Source organism: Syngnathus scovelli, chromosome 18 (assembly GCF_024217435.2).
Source record: "Syngnathus scovelli strain Florida chromosome 18, RoL_Ssco_1.2, whole genome shotgun sequence".
NCBI lineage: Eukaryota > Metazoa > Chordata > Actinopteri > Syngnathiformes > Syngnathidae > Syngnathus > Syngnathus scovelli.
Window position 1 is genome coordinate 11,323,035 of NC_090864.1, and position 17,497 is coordinate 11,340,531.

At 41.6% G+C, this 17,497-nt stretch overlaps 1 protein-coding gene and 1 long non-coding RNA gene across 6 annotated transcripts in view; one reads left to right on the forward strand and one right to left on the reverse strand.

Moving 5' to 3' along the window:
- The window catches only part of ofcc1 (orofacial cleft 1 candidate 1), a 61,141-nt gene extending 53,452 nt beyond the window's left edge, over positions 1–7,689 (forward strand). For all 5 annotated transcript variants that reach the window (XM_068648782.1, XM_049748780.2, XM_049748778.2 and 2 more), the window contains 3 exons: positions 2,560–2,754; positions 7,116–7,254; positions 7,420–7,689. In XM_068648782.1, the coding sequence (XP_068504883.1) occupies positions 2,560–2,754; positions 7,116–7,254; positions 7,420–7,490 (405 nt within the window). In that variant the 3' untranslated portion in view covers positions 7,491–7,689. The remainder of the gene's footprint in view (positions 1–2,559; positions 2,755–7,115; positions 7,255–7,419) is intronic.
- LOC125985763 (uncharacterized) overlaps positions 1–17,497 on the reverse strand; it is a 143,823-nt gene that overhangs the window by 34,020 nt on the left and 92,306 nt on the right. The window lies entirely within an intron of this gene.

The window sequence follows — 17,497 nt, forward strand, 5'->3', positions numbered from 1 at the left end:
TGCAAACCAAAGGGTATCATGGTCGGGCTGCAGGAACAGGGTCTTCCTTCCAAGAAGAAACATTGGCGGTAGGCGAGTTTGAAGTTGTTTATTTGTGGACAATGTCTGCCAAGGTCACAACCATGATGAAGTCACTACAGAAATGTTCTATTACTTTATGCTTACTGTTGTTGTCATTTGTTTTTAAATGACAAGAGTCTAGACACTGTGTTTCTGCATGAGGGAAATGTCAATTGTGAGAAGGTTAGACAATTTTTGCACATTCTGATCCATCGCAACAGCTTAATTGGAGATTCGAACGTCCTTTTTGTATGTATTCAAATCATTTGGAGAGCAGAAAATCACATTTACCCTGAGAAAGACAGACTGAGTGTCTTTGTCAAGCAGCTGTGCCACCCATACTTCCTGTGCCCCCGTCCGTCTTTCCGTCCCTCCGTCCCCCTTGCCCCTTCTCAATTTGCCATAATGTCTACAAATCTTGAAATTTATGCCCCTGCTGGAAAACATGGTTTGCCATTTATAGTCCTCAGCCGAAACCCATGAGGTCTGTCTCTCATGATGCCAGTCAAGGGACTGATGCAGACTCTATCAGATTTCTAAATACAGACCCTGACAATAAATCCCAGCTTGATTGGCTTTGAATTCAGTTAGCTCACTTGAATGCTATCTGCTTAAACCACAGCTGGCCTGTCTGCTCCATGCAGGCATTGAAGCTAAATCAGTCACTTAGTGCTATCAAATGGAACAATGGCCGAGTGGAAAGAGCACTCAAACTCTTGTTAGAAAGCAAGAAAGCAGGCGAGCGCCATGATGGAACAAAACCAGAGCAGAGCAGAACAGAAGAGAACAGTCGTAGTGTGGAGCCTCTAATGCTCTTTCCGGCGGTTGTTTTGTCTCAGCCGTGAGAGCCGTGGTGCATTGCATGAAATGGCATCACCCAAACCCGACACGCAAACACCTTTTAAAGCTTTTGTTTGGCCTTGTCAACTGGATTTCACGTGCTAATTCAAATAGGACCGTAGCAAAAAGAAAACAAAAAAACATCTCCCTTTACATTCATGGCAGAAGCATGAACAGCATCCAATCAGGTGTGTTTAACCAAAGTGACCGCTCGAACCAAAAAGCTTTATTTTTTACTAGCAACTCAAGTCAAAGCAGAAAATATGAAATTGAGACACATGACAGATTTAGACATTTGGCCACCGCCATCAAACCGGGTCATAAAGTTCCTAGCGTTTGACTGAAAATGGTGGGTTGTTTTCTACTTGATGTGGTTTATTTTGATTAGTGTGGATAGAAAGTCCACTAAAAGTGCTTTTGGACAGCATTAACAATGGAGGCCAATTTTAGAGCTGTTTCACCCATTTGGTGAAATAAGAGGCCAATAAGTGAAGCGAGCAATCATCATCACACTTTTTTTAACCTAAAGGAACCCAATACAGGGTCGGAATATTCCGTGAGTAATTTGGGCCAGAGAATAGCTGTGAAAACATCTCAAAATCCTCGCTGCTGTCAATTCACCTATAATTGTATCCTGTATGGTTCAAATATTACAATTCATGGAATATGAAACGTACCCAGAGAAAGTTGTGTACAGTTAAATACAATGAAAAAAACATCTATTTTGGAGCCACACCAAGATAGAAAGACAAGAACACAAACACACACACTCAGGCCGCATGCAATTTTGCCAATGACATCCTTTCTAATCGCAAGACTGCCTGCTTTGCAGCTTATGCAGTGTCTCTAATTACAAGTGAGGTAATAGGGCCGCCTCACTGTTTTCTCTATAAAGTGCCTTGAGTTGTATTTGGCTAAGTGTTTAGAGGTGCCGGCTGACATCGATACACGGCTAAATTAAAGCTCTCCTTCAGCTTGACCCTGACACTCACGACCCATTGAATGAGCCGTTATTTTTCCTCCGACAGTTTCTATGTTTTCAGACAAATTACACAGTAATTAGACCACCAATTATGGGGTCACCTTGAATATTACCATTGAAAAAGTTCCTCTTCGTGACTCCACTTGTTTTTGTATCCTTTGGCCATTTCACACAGAATTATAATGTGAGAGTTGATTTGAATGTTTTCGTTCCTTCACATTGGACATATCTAAGAGATGATTCAGAAGAAATACACGTTTTGTTTCGATAATCTTCGTAACTGACACCGTGTGTAAAATCCCCCGGAATTGTGCACTCAGGACACATTGGAGCCTTTACCAGCGCACACGTTCAGATCGAGGTTCCATGATCTTCACACATGGATGACTTCGAGTTACATGACCTATATAACATGTTACACGCTCTGCTTGCTGCCTGTGTCTCACCCTAATAAAGAAGGGCACAGCATTACAGGTGTGAAAGCCCCAAATACGTATAAATATAATAAATATTTATAAATATCATTTCATATATTTGCACCCCCCCCCAAACCTGTATCTGCATTTTTTTTTTAAGTTATTGGTGAATCTATTGTCACATTTATAGCTCAGACATTTTTTTATGCGGAGAGAAAATAGAATATATTGTACAATAAATCTCATTTTGTGTGTGACTAGGTGGCAGTCTATGACTATATCTGGACAGCAGAGAACCCATTGGCTGGTTCCTCAACCCCCATAGATGACCCACATAGTGAGTCAATGCCACACGGAGAGACCAGCACCCACATGGCCATCTACACGCTCTACCTAAGCGGGCTCAAGCAAAGATACAGACATTTCCTCCGACAACCAGATGGGGCCATCATTGAGGTACGGCATTTGGGAGTCACACTTGTTGGGTCTCACAAGCAAGCATCATTCATGTGAAAATGTTCAGAATGTAACCAAATGTATTCATAGTAATATTTTGAGCAAATATACTGCCCTGCCAGAGTTTGGCTTTCATTTTTGGGGAGTTCGTGCAAGAGAAAAGTACAGTACAGGTTAAAAAGGATGGAAGGATGGGTGGGATGCGGATTCCCAACCACTCCCTCTTTTCACCCTCCCTCCCTCCCTCCCTCCCTCACTCACTCACTCACTGTGGGGAGGGAGCACAGTTCCTCGCAGCTTCAATATGGAATCCAATCCACAGACAACAGTACAGCTGTGTGGTGTAAGAGGGTGGAAAAACGACACTCACCGCTAACCTGAAGAACTAGAATCAAAAGGTTTTCCTTGGGCAAAAACAAATGTAAAATGGTGTTTCCTTCTCAAATACAAGAGAAAGAATTTGCCCCCAGAAACAAATCATAACTTCATCTGTTGTAGTCACTGCTTACCAAACACCAATTGCCTGATAAGACAACGTTGAGACTATGGCTTGACAACAACGTCAGCCTGAATCAACAGAGAGAAGCAGTCGGGGAATATAATTACATTGGCAACTCTTTCATCTGACTTTCGACAAGACGTGAAACATTGCTTCATTAGTGCTACGTGACAAGTGCTGCATTGATTCCTTTCTTCAATCATTCCTGTCAGTCCCCCAGAAAGAAACTTGCACCATATTAATATTTGGAAGGAAGGACGGAGATGCTAACAATTAGCTCTGAGGGTCTTATGTACTAATAGTCCTCTGTCATTGTTTGACTAATGTGGAGTGTAAACACGCAACATGGTTCTCGATCTGGTGTGGGGGTGTGCATGTGCATAGCCTGCAGAGCCAGAGCAGACATCTGGGTAAAGTATCCACACAAAGCACTTTGTCACAAATACATCACTTGTGAGTTTCATAAGGGCCACGTTAAGCGAAGGATACATATGTATATATGCGTCCCTCGGGTGCTTCTGTCTGTTCTTTGCAACCTCACCACAAGAGACGCTGTTGGCATTTGGCCCGCTGCTAGACAAGGCCCACAGCACCAAAAGAACGGCGTCGGCGAGAGAGTACGACTCCGTCCCGACCGACCTTTTATGCATATTCCAAACTAATCCTCCCCTGATTATATAGACTGCTCTTATGTCTATGTAAGCATCCAGGAATCACCAAGGGGCATTCCTGGCACTCAGAAGCATACTTGCACTGATTTTTATTGGCCGTCTATATTCCGGTATTAAGATACACACTTACAACTTGGCCTCCAGATGTATCGTGATAGCACTTAAGAGATGAATAGCAATAACAATAGAAAACAAAACAGACAACAGATGGATTATGTAAAGTTATGAAAGGACAACAGTTATCTTAAATTAAAATGCCATTTCCCACCAAATCACATGCCTGCTTGATGAACAATGACATCATTTTTTTATTTCTATTTTATTTATTTGTCATCATATTCACTCAGTCGGTTAACAAACCAATTGCAGGTCAATCATAAATACTTATAAAAGTTTTGTCAGTTACTGAAATGCGAATAGAGTGTACACCTTTTGATGATAGTTGTGCAATTAAATGATATGCTTCTACGTTTGCCGCACGGCAGAGAAAGTGCAACGCGTCGTTAATTTCAAAATGAACTTTTTTCAGTTGTAAAATCTTTGGTCAAACCTGCCCTCCGAGATCGACAGTGATACAAATATTGAACTTGATTTAAATATGCAGTAGTGTGACTCCACTCTTTTCCCAGCTAGTTACCAAGGGTAATTGCGCTTCTTAAGAAGGCTTCTTCCATTTACTGAGGCAATATTGACGGATGGCTCATTTCCTTTAAAGTGCTCTGTTTTCATAGGCAGTGTCCCGGACGCCAATGCCCCGGAGCAGCAGCTCCTCCCTTAGACTAACATGACCACAGCTCCGGGGGCCAGCGGCTTTGCATATTACTCACACGATTACAGCCCAAATTTGTCTAAACGAACACCTTAACAATTTAAGTCCCGGAAGAATGGCCTCGAGCTATGGACATTGTTAGACACTGTTTGGAAGGAACCCAACAGTCAGGTGTGTCTTGTTTGCTGAAATGTGAGAAAATGAGAAACAGTCACGAAAAAAAAGAACACTTTCTATTGTTTATGCAATTAGTATTCAACCGGTTACTAGTATATATGTGGCTGGAAGTGTCGAAAGGTTCATATTCGGTGTGAATGAAATGATGCAAATGTCTTGTAAAACATCACAATAATGAGCTCTTTATTGACTTCCGCTCAAAGAAAGTTAACATTAATGATCCCTCGTATGGCCTCACTCTGCATATGGCTCTGGGCGCGTCTACCATAATGCCGGTGGAAGCGAATCAACAATACGAAAACACGGCCATTCGTAGCCAATGCGGCAAGAAAAACAAAATGACATTGAAGGTAAAGTGAGGTGTCGCTTTTCAAACACTCATAAAACAGATGTTCCACAGATGCCGCCTCACAAAAAGCACTGCTGACAACAACAGTTAGGGCCGAAATGACGCGGGGAACTGCAGCCGTATAACACAGGACCTTCAGTGAAGGCCTCATAAGCGCTCTGTCTGCAGAAACAAGATGGCTGATGAAGAAATTAATGCAGGCAAAGTCATTATCTTCTCTCCTAAAACCACAGTGGGTTTATGTCCCCCCGCGTCGCTCTTTTCCTCCCGGGCTAACACTTAAGTGTCGACGGACAACTGTGCTCTCGTTTTTGTCTCCTCGCTCCATATGGAAGGCGGCAGCATATGCAAAAACTGGCTCTGCTTCTGTAAAACTTCCATTAAAGATGCACAACTAAGGCTCCGCCAGCTTGACTATTACCTCTCCCCGCAAATTATTTATGGCGGCAAAAAAAAAAAAAAATGCTGATGAGGACTATCTCCACCGACAAGGAGAAATAAAAAAAAATAAAAAACACTTTTCACTTACAATTTCACCAGCAGTTTTTCTCTTTTGGAGAGGATATACACACTATACACTTTCTGCTGTTTTATAACTGCAGTTGCTTTGTTGCATTATGCAGCATGCTTCAGTTTGAATTTGTAGCTTTTTCACAAAAGACTATAGACAAAAGTATCGGGACACGTGCCCAATAAATGGTGCATTCAAGAACACTGTGAAAACTCGTCCGACTAGTCCCTCTGTTGTTTGTAGTTCCAATATTATAAGACAAACATCACACAGATACGATCATGTGTCACCTAACAACTGATAACCCATCTTCCCTTTCTCCTCACCACTCAACTGGCGACGCATTCGGCTGATCTTGGCCGTACCAATATTGACCTAATTTAACATGCAGAGAATATGAAGAGGTTAACCTTTTGAAAAACACCTTGCAGCAGCAATAATTGACAAAACACATCAATTCTCCCCCGTGACTGGCTTTTTTTGTAATTACTATGGCTTTGATTGCCGCTTTGGTGCTGGAGGAGCCACGCTTCATTTGCCATGAGGTCGTCAGCCCTCAGAAATATGAATCTGATTCATAAAGCAAGTGTGTGTATGTGTACGTGTATGGGTATGTGTGGGACAGCGGAGAACGTCCTTGGCTATATACTGTAAGTTGCATGAGGAGATTAATGCCTCCCTGGCAGCAATATCTGGTTAGCAGGAGGACATCTCCAAAGTACACCCGCATGTAATTATCTGGCAAGTTACTGCAAGTTTTAGATTTAAAAAAAAAACGATGTGGTACATTTTTCAACTTGACTCCTATCGCTGCAAAAAAGTATGTGTAAAACTGATTTTGTGTTAACCATCATGGAAAAGGCATATTAAAAGATTGCATACAAATACCACACACCACAAATATCAAAAAATATGTTGCAAGTCATGAAACTTGATTTGGGACACATAACAGTGAAGAAAGTTGCATTTAAAGTTTGAAGAATATTCAGATTTTTTTTTTATGGAGTTATGACAAACCCTACCATTTGCAATTGCCCGTAAGTCAAGTATTCATATTAGCAACCTGGATCATTCATCATTTTTTTCCCCTCATCAAAATAAAAATGCAGATGAAGGATTCCTGTTTTTCCCTTTTGTTAGCATGAAGAGGTTTTGTATTTATCAAGGTGTTCAGTTTCATTTACATGTAACAAACATCTCTTAGTTAAATCGAGTCCCATTTTTTTTTCCCTACAAGAAGTTTTGTGTCATTCGAACTTTTTACAATTTACCACGACATAAGCATAAACTATACTCGAGGCTTTTCCGAAGCTACTGATTTTCAAAGTGGGTCAGGTGGTGCTTTTGTTACCTGAGAAAGGCTCACTTACTATTATTTTCTGAAGGTGATTGGTGACTTGGAGGGCTTAGACAATGCAACCAGAATGGAGCCCTTTACAGGTCAACGATCAGGGCCTGGGACCACGGACCAGGAGGGCTCAGCGGTCACTCGACAGCGCCGAAAAAGAAATAAGCTTTTTGGACGTGAGTGCTGTAACACAATTCTGCTTGCATGTTTTTCCTCCAAATGATAACACGTAATGAAAAGTACACGTTGACGAGATGCCAACGCCAAGCTTGCAAACATTTTTTTCCTGCTATTTGTTTAACTGAAATTGCACAGTTTTAATGGCGGCTCTGTTGCCTCAGGGTGTCCTCGTGTTGAGCCAGTAGGAGGAAGCAGGTGTGACTCCAGTTATGCACAAGAACTCAACCAATGAGAGTGAAGCAAAGCGGGAAGGGCTTTGGACACCAAACTGTTGTCACGTCACTTTAACAACTGTCATTTTGTCAGTCTTTTGCAATTTAGCGAACCTTCAAACATGCACACACATTCCATTAAAAAAAAAAAAAAATCTAACAAGTACTCACACTTTGAAAATAGTGCACTGCACTTTCAATAAAGAGCATAAACTTTCCCCTGATTTGTGCCTTTCTATTGGATTCTCTCTGCTCACCTTTTTCATCCAAGCAACCAACAAAGCCTTTTACAAATGATGCTGAAGGCTGCAGAGAGGCTGAAGGTATTGCACTCTCTCAATATTTGATTGCTGAGGACAAACACCATTTCCACACAATCTAAATTTCAAATTGGTCCCTGGGAGGGAGGAGACATGCCGCTAGGTCTCAGCGCCACACATTGGCTGATTTATGTTAAAAGACAAAAAAAACCTTTTTGCACAGCTTTCATGAGGGAACTTTGACTTTTTGAAGTTGAAGAACTGTGCGTGTGTGTGTGCGCATCTACTCTGCTTGGAGTCAACCTGGGGATGTAGCCCGAGTGACACGGGGAGAAGGTGGAGGAATGAAAAAGAAAACACTTTGTATGTAGCCTTCAGCTTGAGGTAGTCACAAAACACAGTTTGCATTGAAAAGTGCTGTCGCGATCATTCTGCTTTTTGTTGAGATTGGCAACACTTTGGGCAATGCCTGATTCAATTGAATTAAAGCCACAAAAAGAAATGAAAGGAATTCAAAGTGGCTGAGTGCTCTTTGTAATTTCAGGACTTTCATGACTCTCAGTGTTGTTGTTTTTTTCTGAAATGTTATTTACATGTCATAGGAAGTTGGCGCAACGCACTTTAGGCAACATATTTACAAGTGTGTAAAAAATACAAATGACCATTATACCTGTATTTTGGGATTTTGCTGGTCAAGTTATATTCCACAAACGCATTATTAATCAGAATATCGTGTTTAGACTAACAGGGGCAAATGGAATATGTAAATAAAATCTGTGACTGGAATTCCACTCTATCCATATTTAATTTACAGGGTATTAGAGTAAGATTTATAGACATAGTCATATTGCTTTTTGATTACACGAGGAGAAATTATCTGTACGATTAAACAAGTGTTACACCGATCTTTTGTTGAAAAGCGCAGATCTACATTCTAGACCCTCTGTCAGGTGTCGTCGTCCAACCTGTATTCTTCTTCGTTGACCCCGAACATGAAATCCCGGTGCTTAAGCGCACGCCAAAGGAAGCAAGTAAGGAAAGAGCGCCTCTTATATTGAGCATGTCAATATTGTGCCATATTTCAGTGGCATCTGGATGGATCATGTGCCTGCCTGCACACATATTTATTTATTTGAGTAGAGTCGGGCGGGCAGATGTCCTGCTCACAGGAGAAATCATTTGCAGTGGGTGAAAAAAGGAAGGGGGGCTGGAGCGGGAGAAAAAATATATATGAATATGCAAATTTAGTCACAGTGTGGAACCTTGTAATGAGTGGGAAATGTAGACGCCATCTTTCATTATGCAGAGGTCATTGCTTAATGCCAGGCAGCTGGGCCCGGCTTCTTTTCTCTGAACCCCCCCCCCGCACCACCACCACCCTCTCCTGTCATCTCACGGCAACTTGAAGCATAGTGTGGCACAAAGGAACATGGCACACATCCACATGTGGACTGAACATAAACTACAGCTGCAGCTGAAAGTCTCCATTATTGCGCACCAATTTACAACAACTTTCGATCACTCACAATTAAAGATGCGGGCGGCCATGTTTGTTTAAATAATGCAAAATAACTTGTTGATTTTTATAAATCTATTGCCTTTAATATGAGTTATTTGCTTTTAACTGTAAAAAAAAAATGTCTGTCTGTCTGGTGCCTGTTTACATCTATGGAAGTAAAGTCTCAGTTGTGTCCAGAGCTGTGTCAAGCTGACTGTGCAGGTGAAAAAGTACATTGAAATAGTCCAAGTCACTTGTCATCTTCATGTTGTTCTGCCACTTTTCCACCCTGTAGTGTAACTTCATGAGCTACTTTGATGCCTGCCTCCCCTAACAAACATTACTGACACATCCACTGTCACTTGCCTGACATTGAGCTATCAGCGTAATTGTCTTCAAATAATCCCGAGTTTCAATACTAAAAATGTAATGAACTTCACGGTTCATTGGCTCTGACATTGCTTAATTAATGGGTGCATTTAAAGTACATAGGGCCCCTGTAATTGATTTATATGCATGATTTGCACATACAGCTGTTGGTTCCTGTAGGAGAGTCATCACTCACAAAGTGGCGCTGGCGCTGGCGCTGATGAGAGTGTGGCAAGGTAACAGCGGAGCACTCAGTAGGCTCATCCAGCCTTGGGAAAAAATATGACACATTTAGGAAACTTTTTTTTCCTCCTCAATTTGTCTTCATCTGCATCTGGGAGCCCATCCCAATTGACTTGAAGCGTGAGGCGAGGTACACCCTTGACTAGTCGCGAGAGAATCAGGGCGAAAGCGATTCTATGAGACATTGGATAGTTTATTCGTTTAAAGATAGGTTTGGTCAAAGAGGATGTATAATTGTTTGTCAATTTTAAAAAAAAAGATAGAATACATGATAGAAACGCCGCTTGGAGACAGAGGGAACGTCAGGCTACAGAGAAGGATCGGCGGATAAAACATTATGCCGGAATTTGTGAAAAGCCAATAATCAGTGTGGCGCACTATATCAGGAGCGCCAAATCAATATCACATTACTTTGAGTATGAGAGCATATACAAGACTCATCAAACTGATTATATTTGATGCTACAATGGCAGTTTCATTTACTGTGGCCCTCGACAATTACCAGTGCTGTGTGCGGGCAAGAAAAAAGAGAAAACAAATAGAAGGTGGTGACAAAAAAATAGAAAGACCATAAGACAAATGAGTGTTTATTTGACTAAATAAAGCCACGGCTGGAATAGAAATGAGGGATAGTGTGTCACAGTCAAGCTCTGCTTAAAAGATGACATTGAAATTTCATGAATATATTTTCCAAAGGGCTCCACAAAAACAAAATTCATCACGAAGTTTGTGAAGGCCAGAATGTCACAGTAAGGATTTGTCAATTTCCTAATGGATTGCGCGGCCATGTTTAGTATTATGCCTCCCTGCCGTGCAAACTCCAATGTTTCATTTCTTGTTTTGCAAAAATGCTGTTCAAGTACTAAAGCATAAAGCATATTATAAGATTCCATTTCCAGTCCAGATTATGCTATAATTTGTTTTAAATAAACAAAAATGAAAATAAATATATTATATACATACATATATATACTTACATTAATGAGACATATTATTATTTATTTATTTTTTTGCCAGTCTTATTTAATGTGGACAGTAAAAATATGTTAAGTACATTTTATTTAATATTTATATTCTATTTCAATTTTAAAGTTCCGCCAGCCCTTAAGGAACATCAGCACAACTGTTGCCATGAATATCCCCCCCTTCCCCAATAGCTCTAAGTCTTCAATATGGGGCCATCAGGAGAAACAAGGCACCGCAGCTTCTTGGATGATTAAAAAGTCATTTTCTTAACTGTCCTCCCAGGATTTGTGAGCATTTTTTTTTTATATAAAAAAAACAAAACATTAAATTGCTCCAATCAAGCATAAACGTCTCCTGCTTGTGCTGCTGTTCACATGGTTTTGTCATTGCTTTCCTTTGGCGCTTTTCCCAACTGCCTTGATCAACAATTAATACTTCAAATTGCTTCCCATTACTTATGGCTGTGCGCAAGACAGATGCTCAACAGAAAAAGAATTGAACTGAACTTCACAAATTTGTTGTATGGCGTCAAAGTTGCAACTTTTGTTTGTGATACACAAAACAATCCTTCCTATGGCTCTTGCTCTTCCTCCTCACTCTCCCCCACTCTCTTCTCTCACACAATGACCTTTAGTGGTCGTTTCTTCATCGTGGGGACAGGCCGCGGCCTGGCATCTGATAGAATCAATATTCTATTATGATAGTGCGTGGAGCGTGTGGGGCTTTACAACTCGGCGGTAATAGTCTCGCTATTTCATCCTGTGGCAGCAATGGCCTGAGGGATCATTTCCGGCTTCTCCGGGCTCTATGCTCCCAGCATCGCCCCCTTTCCATTAATGTGGCAGGCCTCTGCCTACCAGGGGACAATCTGGGTGTGTGAGAGATGGATGGGGGCCGCAGAGAGTCCAGCCCAGGTGCAATGTATGACCTGCATGCCATTGTTACTCATATAGCTACAGTATCAAAAGAAAAAAATGTCATAGAAAATAGATATAAATATAAATAAAATAAATATAGAATAAATACAAATATAGAATAAATACACATATACGCTATAAATATATATCATCCATAGGCTATTTAAAACATGACTCGGGGTTTTTTTTTTGTAAATGAATAAAAGCATGCCTCCCTGCTAAGGTGACAAAAAGAAAGGCTAAGTCGCAAGGAAGCAGCAGTTTTTATGACACATGAAAAGGCAGCTGTTGGTCCCAATGAGGCCTATCATTGTTCATCATGTGGTACTGTACAAGCATGGAGGGAGTGCTAAAGTGAAATGTTAAGCTATTAGACATCATTGCACCAGGCAGACCTCCTATAAAAGATTAATGCCATTACAGATGCCTTTCTCAAATAATTAACTTATGTGAGTATTTTACACTACTCCATGTAGTTAGGCTTTCAAAATCCTTGCATTGAAATGTCACTCGGGTGGGGATTTTTTTTTTCATCTTGGCCAATAAACATTATGAGATTACCAGGGCGTGCAAGGGGAGGGAAAAAAAACTCTTATGGAGTTTTCTGTTCAAATTCTCTTGAGTGTAAAAGTCCTCTTTTGTTATAAAAATACTTTGATGCATAATATTTTGCCACAAAAGTCAAGAGCAAAGCTTATGGTCAGAGCTCAAGTGGCCTTTTTGCAACCCTTTAATAGTCCCCCTGAGCGCTGGCTCCTATATTTTACAAAATAGATTTGACCCTCATTCAGCTACTGTCTCATTTCTTTCCTGCAGTTGTCCCTGACAGCATTCACGTTCCTTTTGTGATTGAGAATTGTGCGATTGGAGGTGTGCGTGTGTGATGAAGCCCCCCGCTCATCTCCTATTCATCATGATGTAACCGTGAGCAACCCGGATCTAAATTACCTTCATCTGGCATCATTCCAGCACATGCTATAAATGAGGTAATCGTCCTTGACTATAAAATTAGCATTTTCCAGACTTAATTGCCATCATTACATTTTTTTTTTTTGCGTGCTTCTATTAATTTAACAGAATGGGTTGGATCAGAGGCTTTTTTTATGGTTATAATTTGCAGTAAAAGAATGCATTTGCAAAAAAGACGTAGCATTACGGTCCACTTCCATTATCTGTTCTCATGTCATTTAACGAAGACAACTCTTAGTCTGACATAGAGGAATGAAAAGCTTTCTGATGAATACAGGAAATGCATCAGCAATTCATTGTGTGGGCTAACTCAAGCTTGTGTCTCAGCACAGTGGGGAAAGGACTCTATTTTTGCCACCCTTTTATATATATATATATATTTTTTTTTTTTTTCTTTTGTGCATACACCATGTCAGCTGCACTCAGCAGTGCCGTCCCCAAACGGTACAGAGGAGAGCACCGCGGATGACATGGAACAACAGAGCCATCAAGTCCCATTTATGCCTCCTGCCGTGACCTTGCCACAGACGTCGGCGAGGTTCAGCCACGCACCGAGCCGAGCGCCGGCAACATTCTGCAACCCGCTGCACTTCCGTGGCACTCTGCTGACCTTAAAAGTGTGTCCTCAATTTGGTGGAAGGCTGAAAACGTTCATAAGCAATCTAGTCCGCCTTGTGTTGCGTTTGTTGACAATGCCCTACTTCTTTTCACAAAGCAGCTATTCTACTTTCAGAGGTAGATCTCCTTAAAATGATAAAAACAATCCTAATTTTCGTCTTTTAATCATACAAGGGAGGCTTCCTAAAGTAACCATATTCCTCCAGGTCTCCCTCTCTCCTGTGGAGCCCTCATGCTGACTTTTGCTGACACTGACCAGGTGCTCGTCACAATGGTTTTCCACAGAGCCTTCAAACAGGAAGCAGGTACGTCCCGACGCAGCGCTCGGTCTCGTGCCCGACGTAGCGATGCAGGAACAATGTTGTGACCGTGTCAGGCGACATCAGCTCAAAAGCCGGGGTGCGGGGAGGGAGCGAGGGAGGGAGGGAGGGAGGGAGCTCTTTGGTCTTTGTTTCAGCATCTGTGGTGTGACTGCGTGTTGTGGCTCTGTTGCAGATGTGCTCAGAAGAACGTGTCAGGTGTTTACACGCCGACGGAGAGGATCAGAGCACTGCTGACAGCAACGTTTTGGTGTGCGGTGTCCATGGCAGCGCTTGACTCACCTCGGTGCATCACGGCCTAGGTGTACGCGTCTTAAATGATTCTGTCTCTATCCGCTTGTACTCGGTGGAGGAAAAACAAGATGCTTTGTTTTCTTGCCGCATGCAAGCTATTAAAACCTCAAACATAGTCCAATCAAGTGCAATATACAGCACTTAACAGTCTGCCTGTTTTCTGAGCGCCCATGACCAAATGAGGGAAAGCTGTACAAAACGATAAAAATGATATATGTGCCTGCTGGTTTGCACAAAAAATATATATAAAGATATTAAATTATATACATTAATTGATCATGTGTTAAAGGTATTGTGAATATAACATGATATAAAGTTATTTCCTCCTTTGCATGTGCCACAAGTTTTATGAAAATCCTTCTTGGACTCTCATATAACTTTGCTAACAAACTACTTCACCCTTAAAACTGCTAGGTTAAAAATTGGATTGACCCAGTAAGTTTGCTCAATTTGACCCGACCTTAGTCGGTCCAAAATTGAACCTAAATTGGGTTGGTTTTGACCCAGCATTTTAAAAGTGTACTGATCTTGCTGTTTGCACACACAAACCACTTCTATCAAGTGTAGTATTTGTGTTCTGTAGTATGTGTGAACAACTAATGTCTAATCTAGCTTGAAAAGATGACATTGAAAGCACTAAGTACACATTTTTGTTAGTTCTGCGCCTTGTTGGGATCTGTCGGTGTTGAAAGCTCTGGTAATCCGCATCCATCATCACACTAAGCTTGCTGTATTCAATAGAAATATCTGCTGTGATTTTCTTTATATTTTCACGAGCATTTACATTATAACTCTATAAAAATTCCACATTGAGTTTTTTTTTTTTTCTTGTTTCTGTTTTAGCTACATCGACACATTAGAATTGAATACATAAATAAGTACGGGTACATTTGGAGAGTTGCATTAATGCCAAAATCAAGAAGTCGTTTAACTTGTGCAACAGAGGGAGATTTAGTTGATGAAGCACTGTACTTGGCGTTCATCTGTTGTGCAAATTAACATTTAATAGCCGCACACATTTGAATATGTTCTTTCCCAACGCAGTTAGAAACCACCAACGTGGAGAGCGCGCACACACACACATGCACGCACACACACTGTGGAGGGACGAGAGAGACGTGTTTTTGGCCGCGAGCGCATTTGCCCACCGCGAGCACCATTCATTGTTTCCCAAGAAAAGTAAAGCAGCACGGCCATTTTTCAATGTTGTTTCTTGTTTTTCGCCTTGTAAACAACTACCGACTCACAACTTGTTCTTCATAGCAAAAGTAGGAAAAAAGATATTTTATTACACGCAGCGGAAAGTAGATTGGGTCTTACTCGCATTTTTTGTATTAATAATTCTAACATTTACATGCATTTTATGTCTTTCTTTTCTGTTAGTATATGATTAGTCCACCTCACAGTTCACAGTTCAGGGGTCATGGGTCATGGACTCTGGCCTTTCTGTACTCGGGGTTATTGTGGTATATAGAAAAAGTTGCTCAACAGGCTCCAATAATAACTTGGGTTCGAATTTTGCCATGAAGTGGTGGAATTTTGTTTCTAGAATCTCATCTTGAAGGAGCTACTCCTTGGGTAGCAGCAGAGAGCCTTAGAGAAGATGTCACTTTAAAGAAGCTCTATGAGCTGTAGAAGTGTTTCATTGCTACACATGATTGCTAAGTCTCCCTCCCTCAGGTGTGACAGAGGTGACAACCAAACAGGAACAGCGTTTAGCACCTGAAGGACGGTGGAGTTGAATCTCCTCCTGGCCAGGATCAGGTGCTCTCTATGTGGGAACCGTGATAGCTATCTTGACCCTGCAATAAGCACTATGTCCCCACATGTGAGTAAGTGTGTGCGTGCTGTGTCTGATTGAGACTGATGTGTGCCGATTGGTTGCCAGGCCGTGCTCAGCGGCGGCTCGCCAGTGTCAGGTGAAATTAGCAACCGCCAATGAAGACCACCAGACCTGGGGGATTCATTAGGGACATACTCGTTATGCGCCCCCCTTCCTCCTCCTGCCACATCTCAACATGCTGACAGCACTTCACACTTGTACCTACACATGGCATGCAAAGACGCACACAGACACAAATGACTTTCCTGTGACCATCAGTGCATACGGACACGTTATTAGGTACACCAACATGGGAAAAACTACCGAAAAAGACGTACAAGGGACATATGATCATCAAAACACAAAGGGCCTTATTTTAAAGTCTAGCACAAACTGTGCACACAGATGATGCTGTGGTCAGTTGGGAAAGAGCGTTTGCGCCGTTGTGGGAGTGACTAGTTAACCCGCTAGCGTGTTGGCAATATCACCAAGCAATCATCAAATAAGCAACACCTTAGGTCGCAAAAAAAAAGCCAACAGGTAAATGTGATTTAAGTGCATGAGTTTAATTTGATAAACACCGCTGTGTTGTTGTATACATCTGCATGCCTGTTCAAAGCGGATGAGTTTGGAATGATGGCTCCATTTCCTCTCCCGAGAGTCTGTTAATCCAATGTTTATCACTTTAGGAGCTTTGTGGCTGCGACGCTCATTAGAAATCGGAAGACATTAGTTACGACCAAAGGAACTCTATTTCACGCACGTCTCCCCGTCTGACTAAATGAAGCTTTGCAAATCGTACGGCACATTTTAATAGCTGCCACTAATATTACAGGTCACGTGCGATTGCTCGCTCCGACGTTTGGCTGATCAAACACAGGCCGAGATTATCAGAGTTATTTACGCCTGTGTATCATTTTGGCACAAACATGCATTTATGGAAATGGGATTGCTTGACAGTAATGCACAACATCATGATTTATGTGAGAATGATTCACGGGAAAAGCGGCAGCATCTACCACAGTGCTGTTGTTATGATTCCTGACGCACTATCCTGGATAAATATCATATACGATATATTTGAGGGGGGAAAATATATATATAAAAGTATACGCAATACAAAACCAAAAAAAGAGATCAATTTGTGTTTTGGTATTTTTAACTTCAAGTCAAATTCTACATCAAATCCAGTGAGGCATTAAACCAAATATTGACAGTTCCATTCAAACGCACTGAAAGATCACACATGTCGTCACAGGTAGTCAATATATTAACCAATTAAATTGAAGGATTACTTTGATGGCTGTTGGTTAAAATACATGTGTGTGTGCTCTTTTGTGTGTACTTGTGTGTGTGTGTGTACGAAAAGCCAGGCATGCCTCACATTGCCCACAGCTACTCGGTAAGGATTCCCGATAAGGAGAATTAGTCAAAACTTGGGAGCTGCCAGTCAGCGCCAATTAAACTTTAATCTTGGGCTGAAACAGGCACAAATAAATTAAACCCTTGTGAGCGGCAATGTGCGCTCTCCTGATAATAGGGGATTGAAGTCGTCTTGGAGCAAGGCAGCGTGTTCCCGAGCTCAGCCATGGCTAGAAAGACGGTGCAGAGGGGAGCGCAGCGTGAACTGAAAAGAACTCTTCAAGTTGACAAATTGCGTAGACATCCACATGGGCACACTGACTGAAACACAATCAATTACTTGGTCTGCAGATACTGGACTGCAGGGGATTGCAGGACTCCATTCCCCC